The sequence below is a fragment of the Esox lucius genome, chromosome 10 (genome assembly GCF_011004845.1).
Source record: "Esox lucius isolate fEsoLuc1 chromosome 10, fEsoLuc1.pri, whole genome shotgun sequence".
Classification (NCBI taxonomy): Eukaryota; Metazoa; Chordata; class Actinopteri; order Esociformes; family Esocidae; genus Esox; species Esox lucius.
The window spans coordinates 21725530-21752759 of NC_047578.1; the positions used below are offsets into that span (position 1 = coordinate 21725530).

The 27230-nt window shown below is 40.8% G+C and overlaps 1 protein-coding gene across 2 annotated transcripts; it reads right to left on the minus strand.

Moving 5' to 3' along the window:
- Window positions 1-6: 6 nt before the first annotated feature.
- Window positions 7-19444, minus strand: shisa7b (shisa family member 7). 2 transcript variants are annotated; one of them, XM_010896895.5, is made up of 7 exons: window positions 19117-19444; window positions 18653-18724; window positions 12637-16350; window positions 12265-12419; window positions 11857-11922; window positions 4827-5027; window positions 7-4381 (listed from the first exon to the last, which is right to left on the minus strand). In XM_010896895.5, the coding sequence occupies exons 3-7, from the start codon at window positions 13374-13376 to the stop codon at window positions 3525-3527; spliced, it is 2019 nt and encodes a 672-aa protein (XP_010895197.3). In that variant the 5' UTR covers window positions 13377-16350; window positions 18653-18724; window positions 19117-19444; the 3' UTR covers window positions 7-3524. The 2 variants fall into 2 exon arrangements, with proteins under 2 accessions (XP_010895197.3, XP_010895198.1); XM_010896896.5 differs by lacking the exon at window positions 11857-11922 and having other exon boundaries at window positions 19117-19441.
- Between the last annotated feature and the right edge of the window lie 7786 nt (window positions 19445-27230).

Consider the following 27230-nt stretch of genomic DNA (forward strand, 5'->3'; position numbering starts at 1 on the left):
AAAAAAGGAGTTATTGTGGGGATTTTTTATTGTTATTATCAATTGAACAGTATGATTCTACAAACGCGAGAATTCACCAATAACCAAAATAAGGGTTGCACACTTGTGAGATCTTCACTTAATATTCTCGGAAACAGACATGGGGATTATGTTTCAGATGAATCCCTTTAAAAATGTTCTGAGGTATGCAAAGTAACTTGGGGAATACTACAATACACCCCCGGGCCAACCTCCATTTTCTCCCGCAATCCAAATAAGGGTCAATGAAGCTCTCTCATGCCTTCTCACACTTTTTCATCAGGAAAACCTCAGGCCATAAACTGTCACCCCACGAGTCACACACCAAAACAATCATTTAATACCACATCCTCCCTCTAACCTCCACACACACACACACTGTCTAGAATTATTTCTTTAGAACATACACACACACCTTCTGAAATCTTTTCTTCAGACCACACACAAGAATGCATGCATGCATGCACGCACGCACGCACCCACACACACACACAAACACACATTTATAAACAGTACATTTACAGGCACACAGATTAATGAGTATACTCAACTTACGTAACACAACTTCAGTATAATGTTACCTCCAAAAGTACAAGAAAAACATACATAGAAAATATAACAGAATCTTCTTGTGGCATGAATATATGTAGTCTTTTTTCATTTTAAGATTATTTTAGACTGCGAAAATCATTGGGCCATTTTATTCCTATAATTGGTGGTCCATAATCATGTCAAACAAGGCAAGTCACAATACATTCTCAAAACTATCCTAGCAAAATCCCCATTCTTTTCAATAAATAGTAAAGTTCTCAAAAGTGACATTCCAGTCACATAAATGTTATTTTATAACGAAATGCACAAATTTTTACCAAATTTTTTTAACAATGTAATGTAGCTTTTGCTCTACACCTTGAAATGTGAAGAAAAAAAAAATGTTACATTTGCTTTGGTGAATGTAGCTTGACAAGGAAAGCTGTGATTGATATATATCCTTGTGATGTTAGGCTTCTGAATTCAAAAGCCAAAATTAATATTTAATATAATAGCCTTGGCTTTGAAATAGTTGGTGGATTTTCTGAAAAACACAGTTGTCTTACTTGTAATTTCCCAAGTCGGATCAAATGTGAGATTCAGCATTCCTGAAAAGACATTGAAATACACACGGGCACACAAATACAGACGCATGTACATTACACATACACGCCATGACATCATAAGTCAGCACTATGACATCATCAACACTGGCTTTGACATCTTCATGCGGTTTGTCTTTTCACTTTGATTGCATCTGCTTTTTTCATCAAGAATACAAAGGTTAAAATCCACTAGAAAGTTGAATATTCAAAATCCAGGAAACAGTGACATTCACGGAGATTAAAATAAAAAGAAGGTAACTAATAATCATGGTAATAATAATAATAATAATAATTAAAGAGTAAATCTATTTTAATCATAATCATGACCGTAAACACACAAACACATATAATAGAGTTTTAAAAACATTGTGTGGCTTAAAGTTCCATCAATCGTTTTTTTTCCTTATCCAGTCACAGTTAATGGGGAGAGACTAAATACTATACAAATATTCAGAGTATAGGGTCTCCTTATCCCTTCCGTCAAAGTGGAGACTCCAACCCCTTTAAAACTGTCCAGAAACAACCACATTTTCCATCTTATGACCACATACCCATCAAACACACAAAAGAAAAAGAAAATTGAACGCTTGCAAATTTACATACTATGACATCATGCCTTCCTCCACTCCTAGAATGTAAAAAATAAATGTAAAAAAAAGTTACAAAATGACATGATGGCTTTTTTGTCACACTTATTGTCAACCTCACGAGGGCACAAAGTAGCATTTGCAGAAATTACTGTTTTCTTCACACTTACAAAATGTGTCAGTCATTTCAGCAGTGTTGCACAAACCGTGTCTCCAATATTGACACAGAAAAATGAAAAAGCTGACATAGTACAGACAGACCAAATACATGAGAGTAAAGAGTTTTCAGAATAGCCCTTGGTGTTAAGTGATAAATGTCCCCTGTTCCCCCTTTCCCATCCTCCTCCAAAAATTGTGAACGGCTGGAGTTTCAGAAGCAGTAACAAGGAATTCAGAGAGGAATAAAAGAGTAGTGGTTGGTATGTTAACTACTAACAAATCCATTGGGGAGTTCCCATTAGCATGTATGGCTCAAGAAAGCCCTTGCATTAGCCAAGAGGTGAACCCTCTGTATGGCAGTGTACCTCAACGCCTAACACAACTTTGCCAAGCTTTCATTCATGTCTCATTAAATATGGTCAACAGTTTGGTTTTTCTTTGTCTTTCAAGTGTTCTTAAACTCCTTAAAATACAACAACTGACAACGTTTTATCAAATAACAGTGTCTAAGCATTTCTGTGTGACTATAAAGGTAACTTTTAAAAGCGGCACAGTTTGTTAACTGTCCTCAAAGCTGCAAAGGGACTGACTGTTGCAGTGGATAGGTGACGTGGATCTCTATGGGACAGCCGTCACCTCAACTAGGCAGTCAATCGGATGTGAGAGCAAAAGTCATGTAGCAAGGTGATGTTTACATCAAATCATGCTAATAATAACTGAGAAAATCCCGCCATAATCAGAGGGTATCCCTTTCATGATGTTATACAAAATATCTGCTGACTGAGTTATGGCTGTAGTGTGATATTGTGGTAGTAGCTAGCAACAGTACTCCAAATGTGTCTATTTTCAAGTTGACCAATCACAAATTAGAAAAGTGATAATGGGCAACTCAAACTACTAAGTTCAAAGCCCACCCCAGGCAACAATTTTCAGCCTGGTATTATGTTTTTTTAAAGTCAAATCATCATTACAACATTTTATTTTTCACTGACATTTGCGTCTGTTCTGATTCAGTGACAGGTTGTTTCCGTTTGTCAAAGCAGCTTAACAACATGGTGCAAAAAAATCTATTCAATAACCAATAATAATTTTGACCCAAGCAGGATCCACTAGTAAAAGTCCTCATGTCCTAGGAAGTGTATTTTCAATTGCACAAAAATGTTTTTAAATGTTCCTTTTTTGCTCTATACATGGCCTTTTTAGTTTGTCCCTCCTCAAAAATATGGCTGAGTATTCTCTGTTCCAAGACACAAAATATAATGAATCAAAATGAGCTTCCTTCAATATTCCTTTTGATTAATCAATTTCTCAACAATTCCTTTCTATTGCCTTTTGTGTTTTCTGGCAACAGGATAAAAGAGCATACACTCTTTTCTCAAGTCTTACTTTGCCTTGTTTTCAACATCCTCTTCTCAGGCAGTTACTGGGACATAGTCTCCTGGTCAGATCCTCCTTCCTTTCTAGCTAGCCCATGTCTCTCCTCTGGCTTCTCTTTCTATTCATCTTTCATTCCACCATGTCCCAATTGACCTTTCCTTTCACTCACTTTTATTTTCCACTTAAACACTTCCAGCTTCAATCTCAGCACGACCTTCATCTCTCCTTTTCCGTCGTCTCTGATCTCTCACACGGTCACCTCGTTCTTACTGGCCGTCCTCAACGCCTGGCCCCCTCCACCCCCTCCGCCCCCGGGGATGTACTGGAGCTGCTCGATAGTGTTCTGCCTTTTGGTGGCGAATGCCATCCTCCTCGCATTGTGGCCCCCGATGTTCCCTGCCCCATTACCGGGCCCTAGCCCCATCCCCGATCCGTGTGGTTCCCCCCAGCTTCCTACTGGGTGGCCTGCCGTGCTCCTCTCCAGCTCGTGGCCCGACGTCGGGTGGGAGTTCATCTTGATCATGTGATGGCGGTCCAGTGAGGGGGTAATGCAGACGTTCTGCTGGGACTGGGCCTTGTGGCTCAGACGTCCCATGGTCGGGACCCCCATCCCCCCAAAGTCAGCCATGCCCCCCATCCCCGCCATACCACCCATCCCAGGAAGGCCCATGGTCACCATCCTGTCCTCCAGACGGTCGGGCGAGACTAGGAGTCTCTCGTGGGACTTGCGAAGCGTCTGTGACGTGGAACTCTTGCTGGTGGTCATAGCCTTGTAGTACTGGTGCTGCTGGTTTTTGGAGAGTCTGGAAAGGGTGTTGCCCTCAACAAGTGCCAGGAGCTGGTCCTGGGACATGACTCTCCGGGGGGGCTTGTCAAAGCTGGCCTGGTACCCCGAGGGCTGGGCCGGCAAAGGGTAGGGGTTTGGGGTGGACGTAGGAACTTGAATCCGTGGCCGGGAAGTTTGGAGCGGGAGGGTGCCCCTGGCTCCAAGGGTGTAGTCCCCACCCCAGTGGAGGTGGTGCTGGGAGGAGTGGAATGAGGGCGGGGCGTTGTTAGGCCGTCGCTTTGACGTATAGTAGCCAGAGTATTCATCCAGATCTTTTTCTGTGTTGATTGGGGGCGAGGGTTTGATATGACGTAAAAATGAAAATATAAAGGGGATAGATGAAAGAAGGAAAACAGATATGTAGAAATAACAGTTAGTGAAATTCATTCATTATTAGGTAGAACACAACCTTTCTTACCGTAGAAGGTCTAGTCACTTCAATGGACTACAACCAGCCTAACTCAAGGCATGTCAAACGGTAATACATCTGACACAAAATGTAGTCCACTGCTTTTCTGATGTTACTGCTTGTGTCACACACACCTTAATGAGGCCCTTATCTCCAGAGCTTTCTCTGTTTAACACCACCAGTCCCCTCCCCCCACTTTCAGCCAATTTCTTCCTAGGAGCGGCTGCCACCCAGACATCCAGTCCCCTTCACCGTCTTTTCCCTCTCTCTGGATCCCGCCCTATTCACCCCTCCCCCAGTGCTCCCTGTCTCACCCAGCCTCTTCAGGGAGCTGTAGCGGTTGATCTCGGGTTTCATGACCGTCTCATAGGAGGGGGGCAGCTGGTCCAGGTTGTGGAAGGAGTGCGAGAATGAGGGGTGTGGGTGTGAGTGCAGGCTGGAGCTGTTGTTGTGCTTGCTGGTGAGGACGGTCCCTGTGGAGGCCAACTGGGTGTTGTTCATGCGAGGTACACGCTCTGGAGACAAGAGGACATGTATAATGACCTGGAGCATTACCCTGGGACCTAACACATAGGCTACATTTAGAATGACCTACACATTATATATATATATATATATATATATATATATATATATACATACAGTATCTCACAGAAGTGAGTACACCCCTCACATTTGTGCAAATATTTGATTATAACTTTTCATGTGACAACACTGAGGACATTACACTTTGCTGCAATGTAAAGTAGTGAGTGTACAGCTTGTATAACAGTGTAAATTTGCTGTCCCCTCAAAACAACTCGACACACAGCCATTAATGTCTAAACCGCTGGCAACAAAAGTGAGTACACCCCTAAGAGAAAATTTCCATATTGGGCCCAATTAGCCATTTTCCCTCCCCAGTGTCATGTGACTCGTTAGTGTTACAAGGTCTCAGGTGTTATTTTGGAGCAGGTGTGTTGAATTTGGTGTTATCGCTCTCACACTCCCTCATACTGGTCACTGGAAGTTCAAAATGGCACCTCATGGCAAAGAACTCTCTGAGGATCTGAAAAAAATAATTGCTGCTCTACATAAAGATGGCCTAGGCTATAAGATGATTGCCAAGACCCTGAAACTGAGCTGCAGAACGATGGCCAAGACCATACAGCGGTTAAACAGGACAGGTTCCACTCAGAACAGGCCTCGCCATGGTCGACAAAAGAAGTTGAGAACATGTGCTCAGCGTCATATCCAGAGGTTGTCTTTGGGAAATAGATGTATGAGTGCTGCCAGCATTGCTGCAGAGGTTGAAGGGGTGGGGGGTCAGCCTGTCAGTGCTCAGACCATACGCCGCACACTGCATCAAATTGGTCTGCATGGCTGTCATCCCAGAGGGAAGCCTCTTCTAAAGATGATGCACAAGAAAGCCCGCAAACAGTTTGCTGAAGACAAGCAGACTAAGGACGTGGATTACTGGAACCATGTCCTGTGGTCTGATGAGACCAAGATAAACTTATTTGGTTCAGATGGTGTCAAGCATTTGTCACGGCAACCAGGTGAGGAGTACAAAGACAAGTGTGTCTTGCCTACAGTCAAGCATGGTAGTGGGAGTGTCATGGTCTGGGACTGCATGAGTGCTGCCGGCACTGGGGAGCTACAGTTCATAGAGGGAACCATGAATGCCAACATGTACTGTGTACTTCATACTGAAGCAGAGCATGATCCCCTCCCTTCGGAGACTGGGCCACATGGCAGTATTCCAACATGATAACGACCCCAAACACACCTCCAAGAAGACCACTGCCAAAGAAGCTGAGGGTAAAGGTGATGGACTGGCCAAGCATGTCTCCAGACCTAAACCCTATTGAGCATCTGTGGGGCATCTTCAAATGGAAGGTGGAGGAGGGCAAGGTCTCTAACATCCACCAGCTCCGTGATGTTGTCATGGAGGAGTGGAAGAGGACTCCAGTGGCAACCTGTGAAGCTCTGGTTAACTGGAAAATTATGGTGATAATTTTTGTCATAGGTACACTTCAACTGTGGAAAACAAAAATCCAGAAAATCACATTGTATGATTTTCTAAATAATTAATTAGCATTTTATTGCATGACATAAGTATTTGATCACCTACCAACCAGTAAGAATTCCCGGCTCTTACAGACCTGTTAGTTTCCTCCCCCACTCATTACCTGTATTAACTGCACCTGTTTGAACTTGTTACCTGCATAAAAGACACCTGTCCACACACTCAATCAAACAGATTCCAACCTCTCCACAATGGCCAAGACCAGAGCGCTGTGTAAGGACATCAGGGATAAAATTGTAGACCTGCACAAGGCTGGAATGGGCTACAGGACAATAGGCAAGCAGCTTGGTGAGAAGGCAACAACTGTTGGCGCAATTATAAAAAAATTTAAGAAGTTCAAGATGACGGTCAATCTCCCTCGGTCTGGAGCTCCACGCAAAATCTCACTTTGTGGGGCATCAATGATCATGAGGAAGGTGAGGGATCAGCCCAGAGCTACACGGCAGGACCTGGTCAATGACCTGAAGAGAGCTGGGACCACAGTCTCAAAGAAAACCGTTAGTAACACACTACGCCGTCAAGGATTAAAATCCTGCAGTGCATGCAAGGTCACCCTGCTCAAGCCAGCACTTGTCCAGGCCCATCTGAAGTTTGCCAATGACCATCTGGATGATCCAAAGGAGGAATGGGAGAATGTCATGTGGTCTGATGAGACAAAAATCAAGCTTTTTGGTCTAAATTCCACTCGCCGTGTTTGGAGGAAGAAGAAGGATGAGTACAACCCCAGGAACACCATCCTAACCATGAAGCATGGAGGTGGAAACATCATTCTTTGGGGATGCTTTTCTGCAAAGGGGACAAGACAACTGCACCGTATTTAGGGGAGGATGGATGGGGCCATGTATCGCAGGATCTTGGCCAACAACCTCCTTCCCTCAGTAAGAGCATTGAAGATGGGTCGTGGCTGGGTCTTCCAGCATGACAACAACCCGGAACACACAGCCAGGACAACTTAGGAGTCGCTCCGTAAGAAGCATCTCACCTGAACCCAATAGAAAATCTTTGGAGGGAGCTGAAAGTCTGTATTGCCCAGCGACAGCCCCGAAACCTGAAGGATCTGGAGAAGGTCTGTATGGAGGAGTGGGCCAAAATCCCTGCTGCAGTGTGTGCAAACCTGGTCAAGAACTATAGGAAGCGTATGATCTCTGTAATTGCAAACAAAGGTTTCTGTACCAAATATTAAGTTCTGCTTTTCTGATGTATTAAATACTTGTCATGCAGTAAAATGCAAATTAATTACTTACAAATTATACAATGTGATTTTCTGGATTTTTGTTTTAGATTGCGTCACTCACAGCTGAAGAGTACCTATGATATAAATTACAGACTTCTACATGCTTTGTAAGTGGGAAAACCTGCAAAATCGGCAGATTTTTTCTCTCCCCACTGTATATGATGAGCATGTATACATATATGAGAATATTATGAGCCTAGCATCTATAGTATATAGGAGTATACTTATAGGGACCTAATGTACATACTGTACATATACATATTTACAGTATATAGACACATAGAAAACAATATATATATATATATATATATGTATACACACACATATATATGTTTATATATATATATGTACATATGTACAGTATCTCACAGAATTGAGTACACCCCTCACATTTTGTAAATATTTGAGTATATCTTTTCATATGACAACACTGAAGAAATGACCCTTTACTATAATGTAAATCTGTGAATGTCTTCATTCAGTTGCTTGTGGCACCTCCATTAGGAGTAAGAACTTGGAGCAAATGTCTCCTATAGCCTCTAATGAGTGTCTAACATATTTTTTGAGGATGTTTTTGCCCACTCCATCTTACAGAGAAGTGATTGAGGTTTGAGTGGTGTCTGGCATGTACTACCTGCTTTAGGTCCATCCACAGCATCTCGATTGGATTAAGGTCAGGACTTTAACTTGGCCAGTCCAAAACACAAATCTTCTTTCTCATGAGCCATTTTTTGGTAGATTTGCTTGAATAATTAGGATTGTTGTCTTGGTGGAAGACCCATTTTGGCCCAGCTTTAGCTCCTTGACTTATGGCCTGACTTCGTGCTCACGAATCTCCTGGTATACCTCAGAATTTATTGTTTTCTTAATTATGTGCAGTCGACCTGGGAAAGTTAAGATGGGCAGTTCGGTAAATTTTTAACGAAGAGGCTTCTTCCTAGAGACCCTCTAGGAATTCAGTGTTCTTCTTATTGTTGAAGTATGCACTGTAACCTAAGATCAGGCAAGGGAGTTGTTACAATTTCCAGATGTTATGTTTGGGTTGGCATTTACCTGATTCATTACTTTTCTTGTGGCTGTTATATTCTTGTGGATATTTTGGAATGGCATCCACTTCTAGGCCAAGTCCACTTCTAGGCCAGCCTTTACCAGACTTATGTGCTCTCACTATCTTCTTTCTGAAGTCCTTGAGATCTCCTTTCCTGTCAGAATGTTGTGTTTTGCAACTGTATGGGTATCACCGAACTAACCAGGTTTCTTGTCTGTATTTATTAGTCCCGCCCAATCTCTTTCCTCTTTCCAGTTATTTACCTGATTTAACCAAGCCAATTTATCAACTTCTTCACTTATTTTTGCACCTGTACTTATTCCTCTTTAATTTACTTTTTCTCTCTCACACATGATTTCCTTCAAATCAACACATGGAATTCATAAATATAAACCTGTTATGTTGGATAAAAATGAATGGTTTTGGTTGAATAAAGATTTCATGGTGAACACTAAACACATCTATAATTGCACAATGTGTTCACATACTGTCAAGCAGCACTGTTGAGTGCAGTACATAAGTATTTGGACAGTCCCACATGTTTTGATGTTTTGTCTCTGTGCTCCAGCCCTTTGGAATTTGAAATGATACAGTGTTAAAGTGCAGTCTGTCAGCTTTAATTTGATTTTCACCCATATTGGATTTACCATTTACAAAAAACATATTTTGCATATAGTGCTCTATGTAAGGGTACCAAATGTTTAGTGAAATTGGTTTCACAGCAGTCTTTAGGCAGGTGTGTATATTTGCGGCATTCGTTCATGCACAGGAGAGCTATCAATATCTAGTCTTGATTCTATACTTTGCATTTGCATTTGGATTCAGTTGCTGGCGTGTGAAAACATAAGGACCCAAGTTGTATCAAGCCTTTATATCATGATGCAGAGAAATATGGTTTAGGGCTGGACTGCAAGTTGCAAAAACCCTAGTTAGCCTAAAAAATAAAATGGCCTAAACAATCAAAAACAATACAGCAAAATCCTGAAACAAGCTATTGTGAATGGATAAAGATACAAGTTAACATGTAGGAAAATGGCGTCAAGAGGGAAAAAAGGGAAATAGCATGCCAATTTATCTTAAAAATTAGGAGGTGTTTTGGTTCAGCCATCTATGGCTGTCAATGGAACTGGCTGACATGATGATCTAACTGTTAAAGGCAGCAGTAGGATTAATTCTGAAATTTACAGAAACATCTTGCCTGCTCAGATCCAAAAAAATGCCTCAAAACTAATTCAAAGGCACCTTACCGCACTGCAGGCCAATGACCCCAAACAAACAGCTAAATCAACTGTATGTTTTCAGAGCCAAAAAGTGAAATGTTCTTGACAGACAAAGTCAATCCCCCAACCTGAATCTAACTGAGTATTTATTTTACCAGAAGACAATAGTGAAAGCAAAAATGCCTCAAAATGAACGAGAATTGAAGATGGTTGTGGAATAATCCTGAAAGAATATCACCACGGAAGATAATATCACCACAGAGGTTTTTGGTCATGTCTATGGGTCGCAGACTCCAGGCAGTTATCAAATGCAAAGGATTAGCAACCAAGTACTAAATATGAACACTTTTTTGAAGGTGCTATTTGAAGGTGCTATTCTACCATACAAACACAGGTAAATGCTAATTACAATATAAAGGGGAATATAAAGGAAAAATGTCATTTGAAATGGAGCACTTCACAAAAAAGTTTTGTTATTTAAGCCGTACCCATGCAAATAGAGGCAGGTTTTGGTTTACCAGCATCAAAGAAATTGGGATTCTTTTCTGGGCACCTTGATAGAGGAATACACAGACTGATATGAACTTGAAAATTTAGTTTTGACGTTATTTCTCCTCCAGGTAAGCTCTCCATAAGTAGAAAGCAAGCTAACTAGTATTAGATGTAATCTAACCATAACATATCTCTATCTGACACCACACTAGCCTGGGAAAAGTGTTTATTCACTCCATTATAGCAATATAAGGGGAAGGATAGGCCATAAACCCTGAACCACATGTTTTTCAAGATTAGCTAAAATGCGACTACGTATAAAAAAGACTGTAACACCTACACGGTTCACAGTTTATGAATGTAAATACCATCAAATTCAAAGTGACAATATGCACTTTAACCTCCAATTAATTCAATGTGCTGGAGTACTGAGCCAACACAACAAAATGAATGTCATTGTCTTGTCAAATACTTATGGGCTGCACTGTGTGTATATATATATATATATATATATATATATATATAGATAGATATATATATATATATATATATATATATATATATATATATAGATATATATAGATATATATAGATAGATAGATATAAATATATATATATATATATAAATATACTGTGTATATACAGTATATATAAATAGATACTATATGTATATATATATCATTAAATATTATATGCATACATTTACTGAACATTTACAAAGACCAAACACATATAGCTACACTTAAATTGGGCCAACATGTACAAGGACATTCAAAGGTATCTATACATGTACATTGATGCCACATGCCAATCCCTCACATATTTAGTCTTGGAGAACAGCAGACATTTGAAATTGTAACATTTTCAAGTGCGCCCGGCGACAAATACAAAGGTCTCTTGAGGAAAATACGCATTAAAACAAGTCAAGGTGATCTACTGTCACTTTGATCGTTGACCATGTAATGGCCAACAACGTATTTACAACCACTGAGGGAGCGCGTGGCCCCCGTCGACCGCAGTGGAGAAACACATTTACACACAGGCTTTGGTGCAGTGACAAACTTGACTTCCCTCAAGTGAAGGCCCACACTATAAGTAAGCACATAACAGAACGAACAGAGAACAGAACCACATTGGGACACATTCACAGTGAGCAGGAGCGCCAACAAAGCAACAGTGCTAAAGAAACACAGCCAGTGGGGACATAAACAACACCAGACAGATGTGTCACGAGGGAAACTCACACAACCCACCACTGCTTTTGTTAGCTAGTTAGGCTTACCCATAGTAGCCGAGTGTTTGGGGCTGGAATCAGACACCTGGATAAAATTTTGGTGCAAGTTGCCAACTGCAAGAGAGCACAGCGAACACTGATGGTAGAGCCACTAGTGCGTGTATGCGTGAGCAAGAGCATTGTGTGCATGTGTGTTGGTGTGTGTGTGTCATAGGACCACCTGAAAGTGTTTAGAGTGCGAGTATGGTGAATGTGACTTGACACTGTTGACATTGCTAGGCTACAGTCCACCACCGCTATTCGCCCATCATCACTGTAATGGTTATCTGAAATACGCTATTACTGTTTTACTACATTGTAATAACAGTGTTATAAGCATGACATTATATTAACAGTGTTATAACATTGTTATTACAGTGGGGTCATTGTCCTATGCTATTCTGAGGAGTCACTCACTGCGGTTGTCTTTGCTCTGAAGCACCGGAGCGTAGAGGTTCTTGGTTGGGCGACCCATACTGTCTCCAGTAGTGGCGGTTGTCAAGACTGTGCTGTTGTTCCTCTCCCCTTGTTGGACTGGGCTGGACTGACTGCGTAGGATATCTACCAGGGCTCTGGGCAAACCAGAATAGGGGAGAAGAAGCAAGGAAAGGCAAGTCATTAAATCATAATACAAAGTTTCATCCCCATTTTGCACTGTGGGTCGTGACATTAGTGAAACTCTGTACCATGCTGAGTTGAAAAAAACGCAAAGAAGACCCATACACACCATTGCAGTCCTTTTCAAACACTGCTCAACGATAGTCTATTCTCCATTCATTCCTTCCTTACCTGGGCATGTTGATGTCTCTGTTCCGGGGACGTCGGGACATCTTGTGAAAAGCCACCTTGATGCCTACTGCCACCACCAGGGTGAATGAGATCACCCCTCCGATCACATACGCTGTGCTGTTGCTCTGCTTCAGCTGCTCCGAGTCTGGGTCGCCTCTGTTCCCCGGGGGTATGGTGCTCAATGGCTGGGTGTTGGCCCATACGGGTGATTTGTAGTTGGTACACAACTCCTGGTCAAGGCGACTGCGCTGGTGGTCGCAGCAGTAGCGGTAGTGGCAGGTGCCACAGCAGTAGATGTAGGTGCCCTTAGAACAGTTGAAAGCCTGGTCCAACTGGCCCATGACGTCGTAATAGGCCCGGCACATGTCCACATCAACCAGTCGGCGGGGGGGAGGCGCCACCTGTGCGGCACCCAGTGGTGGCTTGAGAGCGTCAGCCGCTGTCATGTTCGGAGGAAGCATGATCTGTGGCAGCGGCACTGGAAGAGTTTCAACGCCTTTCAACCCACTGTCCTGGGCCTCCTCCATTTCGGCTGCTTTAGGGGCCACCTTTGACCCCCCAGGGGGCGGCGGCATCGGTTTGTTCCCAAAGCCGGTGAGGAGGAACAGGGTAGTGCCACGAGGGCCACCGTCGGATGATCGTTGGTCCACGGTGACAGTCACAGCGGAAAGGATGAGCCCGGACACAAGGAAAAATATGAGGGAGGTGCTGAACATCCTTCTATAGGTTCTGGACCTCATTTTTCAACCTTTCAGTGTCTCTAGGCCAATGAAAGATAAATAAAAGGCCCGTCTGGTATTCGAATATAAAGGTCCTCTTTCGAGAGAGATGACCTAATGTTTGTTCCTTTCTGAATGTCTAGGAGCAAGAACAAAAAAAGCTTCCAATCAAGGATTCAACTTAACTACGGTGCACTACTCCTTCGTTGGTGCTTTCATGTACAGTACGTATATTAATGCAGAGGTTTTCACTTTGTTTTTTTTGTTATTTCTAGTTTGTTCAAGCAACATGCGTTTTTGACATGTACATGTCTTTATGTAAACATATCTCTCAAGCTCTTAGTACAAATCCATCCAAGTTCGTGAGCAGCTTAAGTCAACACGGAGGTGTGTATATTTCTATATTTGTATGTTTCCGACTCTTGCATGTCCTGCCTATATGATGGCTCTACTTGTGAGTGGACTATTTAAGGTGTATCTCAAACTTCAACTTGGCACACAAAAACAAAAGAGAATTGCTTGAAAATATATCTATATATTGTAAATGCTAGTCAACATAATGTAATATAATCCTATGGAACGGAAAGATAAATTATAGAGCCTTATTGATAATGTTGTGGATTCTACAGTACAGACCAAACTAAAATGGCAAGAGTTTTCTTTTATGATAGGCAGTATTGTCTTGTAAACTAAATCAATGTGTAAACGTTTCAAACCCTTCTGAGTCTTCTGGACTTCTCCAACCTATGGCACAGTAATGAAAAATGTTGCTAGCAAATCCTCTTTGCAGGGAAGGTTTAGTCTGTAAACATTAGGCGTTATATGTAAACATATTTCCTTTGTTCCAGTAGTGTTCACCTATACTTAATCTTATAATCACTTAAAATTGGCACTTCAGTTGTCTGTTGTAGATATTTGAACCATAGCCTTTCTGTTCAACTTCTGTTCAAAAGCTTTCTCAAAGTAAATTGCTCTACCCGTGAAATGTAAACAGTTGTGTTGGCAGCTTCGTGTGTCCCTACTTCATCATGTCAGGAAATGTGCCGAAACAGATGTGGCACTGTGGATCATGAGTAATATCTAGGTAATGTCATTTCTTCTACACTTAATGTTCTATTTATTAAAAAATAAACTCCCAGAAGATGAAGGGGGAAAAAATAGAGGTAGGGTGGTCAGTTGAGGAAATACTACTCAGAGAGAATGGTGATTCTAAATTCAGACTGAAATACAGTCGTTGAAAGCCTGCAATGTTTGAGCTATGAGGACCAATCACAAAAGCGTGTCACAAGTTCTGGTGAACGTGGGTACTGCACCAAGCAGCAAATAGTGCTGGGACAGATGGACAGCAGAAAATGTTGAGACAACATTCACACTTTGTGAGAGAAGTGTAAACTAGGACGACGGTACAAAATGAAGAAAGGCAGCCGGATATGTTCAATAGATTCAGAAATGGAAAGAGAGGGGGACTGGTGATGGAAGACCAAGGGGACGAAGGATCTATGTGTGCTTGATCCCCTTGCGTGAGTGTCTCTGCTCTGAGTTTAACTCAGCCCAACAGAACAGAACAATGGTGGGCTTAGGCCCGGTTCTGGCAGGACAGCGCGGCTCCGCCCACAGGACAGACATGAAAATGTCTGGATTCATTCGTTCAATGCAGAATATTGTGGAGGGAACTTACACTAAAAGGTTGTCACTTTCCAGCCCAAATTTTCTTGGGCAGATGATTACAAATACGTAGTAATAGTATAATGGTGAAAGGTAGAACAATTGTATATGAGCATCTTTCTCCTTAAAATTTTTTTGGGGAATGGTTTCCAAGAATTATGTAAAATCAGTTGCTAATATATACCTGAATGTATGAGCACTCCAATAAGTATATCTATGATATATTGTCAATGTGAGGAAATCTTCAACATAATGAGACAACCTTTTTAAATGTTGGTCATACTATGGCTTAAGTGTTTTTATTATAAGTGTTAAAGTTGATCTCATTTGACAGATAACTGGAATATGCTGTGGGGCTATGTTGCATGTTTTGAGAGGAAGAAAATAATATAATTCAGGATAAAAAGATATAGGCTTTTTTCAGATCATTAAATGTGGCGTGCCTGCATGCCCTCTAAAGGGCAAATGCCGGGAAAATGTATAAAGAAGAATAAATGAAGATAGATGAGGGCAAGGAAGGAGATAGCAACAGAATAGCAGCGAGGTCAATTCATTATGTTATATGTAACTTGTGTTGCACATCAGGGGTGGAAATGGAGCAAGTTTGTGAGTTATAACTACTTACCATGCTCCAGCTAATGAACTACAAACAAATGCAGGCCACCCATTAAAGATTTGTTTATAAAGCACTTTGAACCAATAATGCACTATTTATCCAAATCTGAAAGATTTTAGGAGCAGCAACGTTTTTCGACAACTTACAAGAACAATTAATGTAAACTTTTACCTGTCATGCAGGTTAAGCTAACTTTCTACAATTTGGTTCATGTCAGTGTGTTTATGAGTGTGATGGTTTCAATGTTTTTTTTTTAATGTCAATTGGGGATCTGAAATGTGTTTTTAAAGTGTTGGGAAGATTAATAAAAAAATTGTAGTTGGATATTGAATATGAACACTGTGTGAGCTCTATATAACCCTACCTGAAATAAAAGGTATGAATGATAAATGGTACTTTTTGAATGTTTCATTGATGTCATTCCTTTTGTTGCCTTTTTCTTGGCACAGTTTGTTTGCACTGGTTTTGGTCTCGCTTGAAACAGAACAGGATAAGAAAGGAAAAAATTAAGATCCAAAATCCGTCAGAAAAGTCTGTTGTAATTAGCAAACATCCTCTGGATCAAAAGCAGGGGAGAACGTTCCTCTGGTGGTTTCAACTGGCAAACAAAGCGGTACTGATGTAATCCTGGTTTGAGGTTCCTTCAGTTCCTTTAGTTCTTTGCCCTTGGCTTTCACAGTCTTCTTCAATTTCTTTACCTATTCTATACTGGCACTGCAATAACAAGAAAAGAGCAAGCTGATCAATGGATTAACTTTTCTTTCCCACAGTTTAGCCAGAATGTCACTAATCTAAGAGAGTTGATGAACTCATTCATAAGCCACACATTTCTCTTAATTGTAGCAGAACCATATATGCTAGGAACTTAGTTTTACCCCTGATGAAAGCTGAGATTCTTTAGAAAATAATGACACATGGCACATCTTCATACATGAAAGACACTCTGAGATATTCAACCCCACCTCTCTTCCATGCAGAATATTATTCTTTAATATCACAGCCATTGACACCTGAATGACAGTCTCTCACATTCCTGGGTTCGTTGAGGTCCAGTGATATCACACTACATTAATGTCAACCTTGAAAGAATAGATGTGTTTTGACTTGAATGGAAATGGCTAGACGGGACATGATGAGGAGAGACACCATGTGGATACTTCTGTCTGGTCACGAGACGAGAGGGAGGAGGGGAGAACCAGGCCTCATAGTAAATACTAAAATGGTTCTTCAGCTGTCCCCGAAGGAGAACGCTTTGAAGAAACCCCTTCCACGGAGAATTCTACATGGAACCTAAAAGGGGTTCAACTTGGAACCAAAAACGGTTCTTCCGCAAACCATAAATGCTTCTTCAATGGGGACAGCCGGAGAACCCTTTCTTCAAAGAGTATAGTAAAGACTCTGCCTCATAGTAAAGATTAAGCCAAGAGGAGAGGAAGGAGGGGAGCTGCCACAGATGTGAGCCAAATGGGGGGTTGCCAGTAAGGGGTGTATCCTGTTGAGATGGGAGGAGGGAATGAGGAGGCACAACAGTGTTTGAGGCCTTAACTAATACCGGAGTCTCTTATGCCAGAAAGTTAGGGGTGCATTCAAAATCACCAACTGCCCGGGGGTCATTTCCCCTTGAGTTTCCTCGACGAAGCAAAAAAGAAGCTACCCTGACAATACACGATCTCCTACAATGTCAGGTTTTTTCAGGCAGACGTGTCGCTTTGACGGCCGTAAACGGGAAGACCTTGTGAATCAGTCCGGGCGCATATGGAGCGGAGCATTCCGATCATGTCCGCTGCCTGAGCATCTGCAGACGCCTGGCTCCTACCACGAGCACACAGGCCTTAAAGAGACAGTGCACGCACTGACACACAGCATGTCGGCGCTACACCCGACCCCCCCACCGCTCCCACCGCCCTCCCTCTCGCTCTCCCTCTGCCAGTGTGTGGGTTGGAGCGGGCTCTCTCAGAATAGCACTGCAGCACTGAACGAGAGAAAGAGTGAGAGTGAGGGAAAGAAAGGAAAGGAGCAACCCTGTCCTCCACTCTCGCTCTACTGCCATATGTATCCACTTGCGTGATCAATGGCCTTTGCTGTACAATGGGCTTCACTTCACCTCTTCTCATTTCCCAAGGATCTCTCCATCCATCTCACCCTTCTTCTCCTCCTCCTCCTCCTCCTCCCATGCTGCTCTGTCAGATGTTGGTCCACCTCACTGCTTCTCTCCTTCATGCCCTCTGTCCATCCCTCCATCCCCCACTCCACCTATTCTCCCCATCTCTCTCTGTACATGCTGCATGCTGGTTCAAGAGGCAGCGCACAAGGACAGCCAGCAACAGCGTCCCTTGTAATTAGGTGCAGCTGACAATGCGTGCAGCCGTGCAATAGGCCTCTGAAGACATGACAACATGAATTATGGAAGCAACCTAATTACCGTACACCTATTACTGACTCCCTTGATAGTGAATGATAATTACCTTTAATACCGGGAAATGCCATAGTACTTTTGACATGGATAATTGCACAATTAATTTACTATTGTGGGTGTGTCTCAATGTGCCATAGAAATCACTGAGCACAGTCTTTAGTATTGGCTTTTAACTGCAGAAGGGATTGTATTTTGTATGCAAGGCACCCACAGCTGTGGTGATGGGCAGCAACCAGGTGCCTCTGTGACAATGTTGTCAAAGCAAAACCATATCCATACACATTAAAGTTAGGCAGGCTTGTCACACATGAGCGACTGCATGAGCATTATGGCACGGTTGGTGTCGACATCTGCATTCCCGTGGCGTTACTCACGTTGTAACAAGTGATCCCAGTCACTGTGTGTATAGGCCAGTTCACACACTCCCATTTTCTATCGCTGCTAGGTGACTTCATTTATGAGGGAAATGGACAAGACAAAATGGGAGGGCATGTTACGGTGGTGGAGCCGCAAAGAGCAAGACTTGTTCGCGTGACGCGTGCTCGTTTCATTAGGCAATGTTGCAGCACTAAACAGAAACAAAATGAAGGAACGTCTTACCTGCGTGTCGCTGGTTGTATTCAGAAGGGCAATACAGATGATCCTTCTTTAGATGCTGCCGTCACCATGTTTCTTTAATATTATACAATGGGGAAAAAAATATATCGCCGCACATCAATTGTTGCGTTTGATGCCAATAAAACAATGCATCAAAAAATTGTCCTACACTTGCTACATCACAATAGAAGCGCATAGATTGCAGTTAACACGCGGATGCGCTGGTCTCCTTTAAATGTTCAACAATTACAATGTCAAGTGGTAAAAATAATCGTTATCAAAAGATCAGATAGATTACCAAAACGAGCACTCAATTAATGAACTTCCATGTTAAATTGCGAAAGAAGTGTTTATGTGTAGAAGTCGAATGAGGCTGTGGAAATCCGTTTTCAAGCTTTGAAGTTATGCAAACAGACGAAATTTAATCAGAATATGTTCATTAAAAAGTGTTCAAAACGTAGCTTTACCGGTTCTCTTAGTTGTCCATTCACCAACGCTGGATTACCGTTATTCCCGGAAAATAATTGATCATGCCTACATTTTTCATTTGTAATTCCAGGTGAGGAAGAAATGTATTTGTCTTGAAGGAGATGTTTCTCTTTGAATAGACATACAAATCGTTCAACAGTTTTATAAAAGGGAACGCGTGTGAAAATATATTTTCTGTTATATATTTCGATAAGCACGTTATGATATCGTTGACTATAATACTCAATGCGCTCCCCCTTTGCTATAGAGGTCCCACTGCGTTGATGAAATTCGCAAAAAGGGATTGCTTTCTCGAAGGTCCGCCACTCTCGGTGCTCATTCATTGATTGGATAATAAGGTATTTGTCCACGTTTCCATTTGTTAAGTGAGCAAAATTATCTACCAATCCGCGACACGCTTTATTCCCAATAAGATATTTTTCTCTGGAACCATTGGTTTTCAACGGGAAAGAATGGAATGGTGTGAACGCACTCGTAGGTCATTTAATCCCTGGATGATGCTTGGCAGCAAGGACTATTTCACAACCTCTGCTTGCTATTTGGCTAAATGATCTTGGTGGTAGCTAAATCTGTCAATTTCAGTGCAATTTCCAAAACTGAAGATGAACCATCACAATGTAAAAGTACTTATTTGTTATTTACTAGTAGTTGTTTAGCAAACATTCCTATGTTTTTATTGTTCAGTGTCTTACTGATAAATGTGATAAATCTACTCTACTGGTCTGTCAACTCAGCCAGAAATGTACATTAAAATATTTTTCTCTAAGAAACATCAAAGTTGGCTTAAATTCAAATTTATTTTTCATAAATGTACATAAATAAATAGTCTAGATTTTGCTGATCCTGACATCAGGGAGATACAAGATAATCCAGGTAAACTTTAATGCAGAATTTTGACTACTGATTGTACAAGTGCTGCTGTCAAAATGGTTTACTATGCCATATGCTGTACGTGCATATTTGTGCCCCATATCAAAACCGCTCTCAAACTTGGCTTACTGAGACATTATAGTGATTTTACTTCTATAATATGCACATAAAAAACACATATTACAGCCCTGTCTCATAAAAGGTTGGGACGCTGTGTGAAATAGAAATAAAAATAGAATTTAAACCCTATATTCAATACAAAATAGTACAGTACAAAGACAACATATCAAATATTGACACTGAACATTTTCTATTGTTTCTTGAAAAATATATGCCCACTTGGAATTTGATGCCTGCAACATGTTTCAAAAAAGCTGGGACAGGGTCAACACAAGACTGGAAAGGTTGTGTAATACCAATAAAGAACCTGGTGGAACCTTTCACAACTAATTAGGTAAATTGGCAACAGGTCAGTAACATGATTGGGTGTACAAAGAACATCCCAGAGAGGATGACTATTTCAGAAGTAAAGATGAGAAGGGGTTCACCACTCTGTGAAAGACTGCGCAGGCAAATGGTGCAACAATTTTGCATTGAGAAACAATAACATTTAAAGAGTTTTGGGATCCTATCATCTACGGTACACAAAATCATTAAACAATTCAGAGAATCCAGAGATATCTCTATACACAAGGGACAAGGCCGAAAAACAATATTGGATGGCGGTGATCTACGGGCCCTCGGGTGACACTGCATTAAAAACAGATATGATTCTGTAGTGGAAATTACTGCTTGGGCTCGGGAACACCTACAAAATCCCCTGTGAACACAGTTTGTTGTTGCATCCACAAATGCAAGTTAATACAACTCTACCATGCAAAAAAAACATACATAAACAAGATCCTGAAACGCTGTTGCCTTCTCTGAGCCCGAGCTCATTTCAGATGGACTGAGCCAAAGTGGAAAAACATCATGTGGTCTGACAATTCAAAATGTGAAATTATGTTTGGGAATCATGCACGTAGCATTCTCTGGGCTAAAAAGGAAAGGGACCATCCGGCTTGTAATCAGTGTACAGCTCAAAATCTAACATCCATGATGGTAGGGGAGTGTTAAACTGGCCTGCCTGCCGTCCAGACCTCTTACCCATTGAAAACATTTAGCTAATTATGAAAAGACAAATACAGCAAAGGAGACCTCGAACTGATGAGCAGCTGATATCCGATATCAAGCAAGAATTGGAAAACATTTAACTTTCAAAACTACAGCAATTGGTCTCCTCAGTTCCCAAACGCTTACAGAGTATTGTTCAAAGAAGAAGAGATGCAACACAGTAGTAAACATGCCCCTGTCACAACTTTTTTGAAATGTGTTGCTGGCATCAAATTCAAAATGGGCATGTATTTCTCCAAAGACAATAACATTTCTCAAAATGTGATATGATATCTTTGTACTATGTTTAATTAAATATAGGGATAAATGATTTGCACATCATTGCATTTCTATTTTTATTTGTGTTTTACGCAGTGCCCCATATATTTTGGAAACAGGGTTGTACATATACAGTCAGAATGTAAGGTTTATAATATTTTGTTTATCACGAATGTCCAGAGTAATACATTAATTGTATCTGGGTGGAGACGGAGGGAGGAAAAAAGAAACCACTCATTGCCCTGTTCCTGCTCTCGTTTTACCATGCTCTGTTGAAGATGGTTTGACAGAATGAAATGCATTAATGGACGAGATGTAAGTTTGGTTGAGGTAGGGTACATTTTAAAGCACCCTTCAAACAGAAAATGCATGAACATGTTTTCTAAAATTGTCTATCTAATCTGCATGTATTCAGAAAAGGTATTTCTGGGAAGGTCAAAGATTTCCTCAGCAAATTAAAGAATATATGTTAATACTAGTGTATTTATAGATCCCCTATTATGCATATCTCCAGGCCTCTTCAAGGATAGAAGGGGAAGAATAGAGGTTTCTTGCTATCAGGAACAGAATGTACATTGGTCTAAGGTCAAAATTAACCTTCATTTGTTTCCTGGACTGTATTTTATATATAAAATAAAAATATTATTAATATGAAGTGATTTCTCCAAGCTGTCAGGAGTATAGGACCATCGTCAAGCCAAAACCTAACAGCAGGAATGTTAGAATCCCAGTAGCAAGAAATACATTTAGTGAGGGCCAGTCTTTGAGGTGTTTTTCACAATCTTGTGTATTTTATAATTATGCAGGAAGGCATGAGGGGTGTGATATATGGGCCAAAGTTCTTTGACATGATGCATCATCTTATTGCTATTATTAACCAACACAATTACAGCAGCAAAAAGTGATGTCACGTGATACCCGTGGTATACATTTTCACAGCTCAGCAATTAGGATTTAAACCCCCTGGTGTATAATTTCAGATAAATGGGTCGATAATTAGGTCCAGATTCTTATCAAATTATGTAGGTGTATGAATATGGGGATATTCTGAGAAGGTAAAGCAGTTGTGCAATGAAAATACTTTTACTGTTATTAAAGGGGTAATCCGCCTCCAAAACCAAAAACCATTACACTCCATCATTTTGGTCAAAGCCGATGTTCTATTAAATAGGTAATCCACCTGCAAGTACATGTAACATGAACTTCTATAAATTTGGTGGAAGCCTATGTATCAGTGGGTGTAATAACATTTCTGACCACGATTTATCTTCGAAGTGGTCAATGTCTGTGAAATCAGGATATCGTATTGTAATCTATAATCTATATATTCTGCTCAGTGTACCGGTGAAATCCGGTTGATAGAGCATGGCGGTTGCAGCATTAGGGTTGTGGGTTTGATTCCCACGGGGAGTGAATACGAAGATGTGTACACTCACAACTGAATGCGTTTCTTCCTCCAACTACCATGATGCAAGCAATTGTCTCCTGTTTTCCCACGTCTGCTTACTGTCTTGCAGCACCCCTTGTGTGTTGCCATAGCAACCCGATTCACACAGATTTGAACTAGAAATGTGATCTTTAAGTTCAACATGGTATGTTTTTAACTCTTAAATTGATAGGGCAGTTAATTTATGTGATTTTACAGCTGGAGCAGTACTTCAATGCTGACTTTTTGTATTATTGTAGAGATACCTGTTTTTGTAACTACCTAGCCATTAAGGTGGCCACAGCCTGTCCTAGAGACAGCATCGTATTGTGGGATTTGTAATTGACCACAACAGACACAACAGGGTCACAACAGATTCAGACAAATTCAAAATCAAAGTTACTTCTTGAATCAGTATAATATAGAAAATGTTATAGTTATAACCTAGTTTTATATTAGCATTATTTAACCGTGTATCTATGTGTATGCATCAATAGATTGTGGGATTTTGGGTAGATTTATGCTTTCATTTGCTTTCCTTCAATTATTTTGTTTTTGTGAGCTGCTAAGGTCACAGACAGTTGACAACCCATTCCTAAGCTCCCTCACCTTTAACCTCACTTTTTACATTCTCATCACCTTCTTAATTCCTTTTAACATCCCTCACACTTGACCTCTATCTTTTCTTAACTTCTTTCTCAATCCAACCTCACTCATGCTTGAATTGAGCAATCTTAGACTCTAGGTGATGCTATAATACATTAATTACATTTGTATATTCTAAATATTTAAAATACAATTTATACATTTCAAGCTGTTTTCCATTATATCATCAAAGTAATTCTTTTACCTGTTTAAGTACTGTACTGAATATATAATTGTTGGTGTTTTAGTGATAAAATATCAGAAAAAAATGGCAGCTATGGAGTTATTTCAGATTTAGTCATCAAAAATATTTTTCCCGCTGGCAGTCTAGACAACAACACTTGTTTTTGGGGTGATTTGAGAGATAGTAAGGAGTCACCATTCAAAAATAACAATTCTAGATATGGTAGCTCTAACTGTCTGATGTACAGTTAGTTCCAGAAACAACTGGACACTGACACAAGTTTTGATATTTTGGCTGTCTACCAGAATATATTCAAGTTACAGTTAAATAATGAACATGGGCATAAAGTGCAGTCTCTCAACTTTAATTTGAGGGTATTCACATCCAAATTGGAGGAAGGGTTTAGGAATTACAGCACTTTAATATGTAGCCCCCTCTTTTTAAAGGGACCAAGAGTAACTGGACAAATTGACTCAAAAGTTATTTTATGGACAGATGTGGGGTATTCCTTTGTTATTTCAATTAAGCAGGTAAAAGTTCTGGAATTGATTCCAGGTGTGGCATTCCAGGTGTGACATGCATATAAAAAGCTCCCAATGCAACTGAAACAGGCCATCAAAAAAAAGAGTCCATCAGAGAGATAACAGGAACATTCGGAGTGGCCAAATCAACAGTTTGGTACATTCTGAGAAAATATGAACGCCCTGGTGAGCTCTACAACACAAAAAGGCCTGGAGGTCCATGGATGACAACAGTGGTGTATGATCGTAGGATCCTTTCCATGGTAAAGAAAAACCCACAACATCTAGCCAAGTGAAGAACACTCTCCAGGAGGTAGGCATATCGTTATCCAAGTCTACCATAAAGAGAAGACTTCACAAGAGCAAATACAGAGGGTTCACCACAAGGTGCAAACCATTCATAAGCCTCAAGAATTGAATAGCCAGATTTGCCAAAAAACATCTAAAAAAGCCAGCCCAGTTCTGTTACAGCATTCTTTGGACAGATGAAACTAAGATCAACCTGTATCAGAATGATGGGAAGAAAAAAGTATGGAGAAGGCTTGGAATGGCTGATTAACCCGAAGCATACCACATCATCTGTAAAACACGGTGGAGGCAGTGTGATGGCATGGGCATGCATGACTTCCAATGGTACTGGGTCACTAGTGTTTATTGATGATGTGACAGAAGACAGAAGCAGCCAGAAAGAATTCTAAAGTGTAAAGGGATGTATTGTCTGTTCAGATTTAACCAAATTCAGATAAGTTGATTGGACGGTGCTTCACTTTACCGATGGACAATGACCCGAAACAAACTGTGAAAGCAACCCAGTAGTTTTTTAAGGCAAAAAAGTGGAATATTCTGCAATGGCTGAGTCAATCACCTAATCTCAACCCAATCAAGCATGCATTTCACTTGCTGAAGTCAAAACTTAACATAGAAAGACCCACAAACAAACAACAACGGAAGATAGCTGCAGTAAAGGCCTGGCAAAGCATCACAAAGGAGGAAACCCAAAATTTGGTGATGTCCATGTGTTCCAGACTTCAAGCAGTCGTTGCCTGCAAAGGATTCTCAACAAAGGTTTAAAAACAAAACATTTTATTTCAAAACCCCTTAATGAAGAGAAAAATGTTGAGGTCCGTGAAGTCGCCCGGTATGGCGCAGCCGGGGCCCAACCCTGGAGCCAGGCCCCGGGTTGGGGCTCGTACGCGAGCGCCTGGTGGCCGGCCTTTCCCCATGGGGCCCAGCCGGGCTCAGCCCGAAAGAGCGACGTGGGGCCACCTTCCCGTGGGCTCACCACCCACAGGAGGGACCATAAGGGGCTGGTGCGGAGAGGATCGGGCGGCAGTCGAAGGGGGGGGCCTAGACAACCCGATCCCTGGACACGGAAACTAGCTCTAGGGACGTGGAACTTCACCTCGCTGGCGGGGAAGGAGCCTGAGATGGTGCGTGAGGTTGAGAGGTTCCGACTAGAGGTAGTCGGGATCACCTCTATGCACGGCTTGGGCTCTGGAACCACACTCCATGAGAGAGATGATGATTTTATTTACGATTGTGTTAATTTGTTTAATTACATTTGAGACCCTGAAATAAGGGGACTGTATATGAAAATGGATGCAATTCCTAAACGTTTCATATTATATTTTTGTTCAACTCGTTGAACTAAGCTGAAAGTCTGCACTTCAATTGCATCTCGGTTGTTTCATTTCAAATCCATTGTGGTGGCATACAAAGCCAAAATTATGAAAATGTTCATAAAAATTTGGTGTTCACCAAAAATAAGGTTTTGGTAAACATCAGCAAGTAATGGATTTCTTATACGCCATATAAAGGGGTGAGACAATTTGGATACAGAAAGGAATTCCCTTCTAGAAAAAAAACACTACTGCAGATAGTCTGATTAAAACAAAAGAGATCTACTATATCCTGATTACTAAATAAAAATCCATGGACAATACATTGATAATTCCTACGTTGATAATTCTAGGAAAGCACTGGTGCTAGTTGTAGCAGACCATATTTATTCTGTGTCTGGATCAACCCTCCAACCACTGTGCTCTTACTTATTGTAGTGAAATCCTAAATACTCTTATGAAAAATATGCTCATATTTGACAGTGCAGGGACTCCCCTACCACTATATTGAAAGTACCATGAAATTGTAATCTCAGATCACAGCCCACTTACTTTCTTCTTGAGAGTCTTTGGGCTGAATTATAGTGTGGTGGTTTAACACAGTTCCTTCGAGAACTGTAAATTAGTGAATATTTCAAAAGCAAAAGCAAAAATAACACTTTTTAAAAAACTAAACAGAAACCTCTCCATCTTTGTATTTAGTATTGCGTTTAGAACAAATGAGTATAACACAGTTTAGAAAGTATCATTGGCTCACTCCATAGTTATCTTTGAAAATAGCGAATGGAGCCATCCAATGGACAGCTTTTCAGTGGCTTAACCTTTTGAAAAGATAAGGGACTGGTTATCTGTTTTGCAAAGCTGATGACCACTGTTTTGAGCCCATTTAAGGGAGGTTGGATAGTGGAGGAAGTGGAACCTGATTAGCAGCAGAGTGACATCGGTTACACATTTTTTTAATGAAATGTGTAGATGGGAATCTGATTGGTAAATGACTGGCCAGCAGACTGTCAACCAATCACATTTACATTGTCATGAAAACCCTTGAAGAAAGTCAGGATATGAGTACACCAACTGCTTAATGTTTTTGAAAATGTATATATTTATGATTTCAAAATATGTTACATTACAAAAAATCTATTAAATACCTTAGATATCATATCTAATATTTTGTTACTAGCTCTTAAAATAATCATGCTGCTCATTTACCACGTATGAGCAATGTATATAATGGACATAAATATAAATCAGACTGAGTTTCCCATCTTCCCATAGTATTTATATCTTAGCTCAGTGATGTAGTGGTAAAAAAGGTGGGTAAACTATGAATTTCTCCGGATTATTTTGATATGTCAAATCTTTCATCAATATAATCAAACAAGAAACCAGGCAAGCC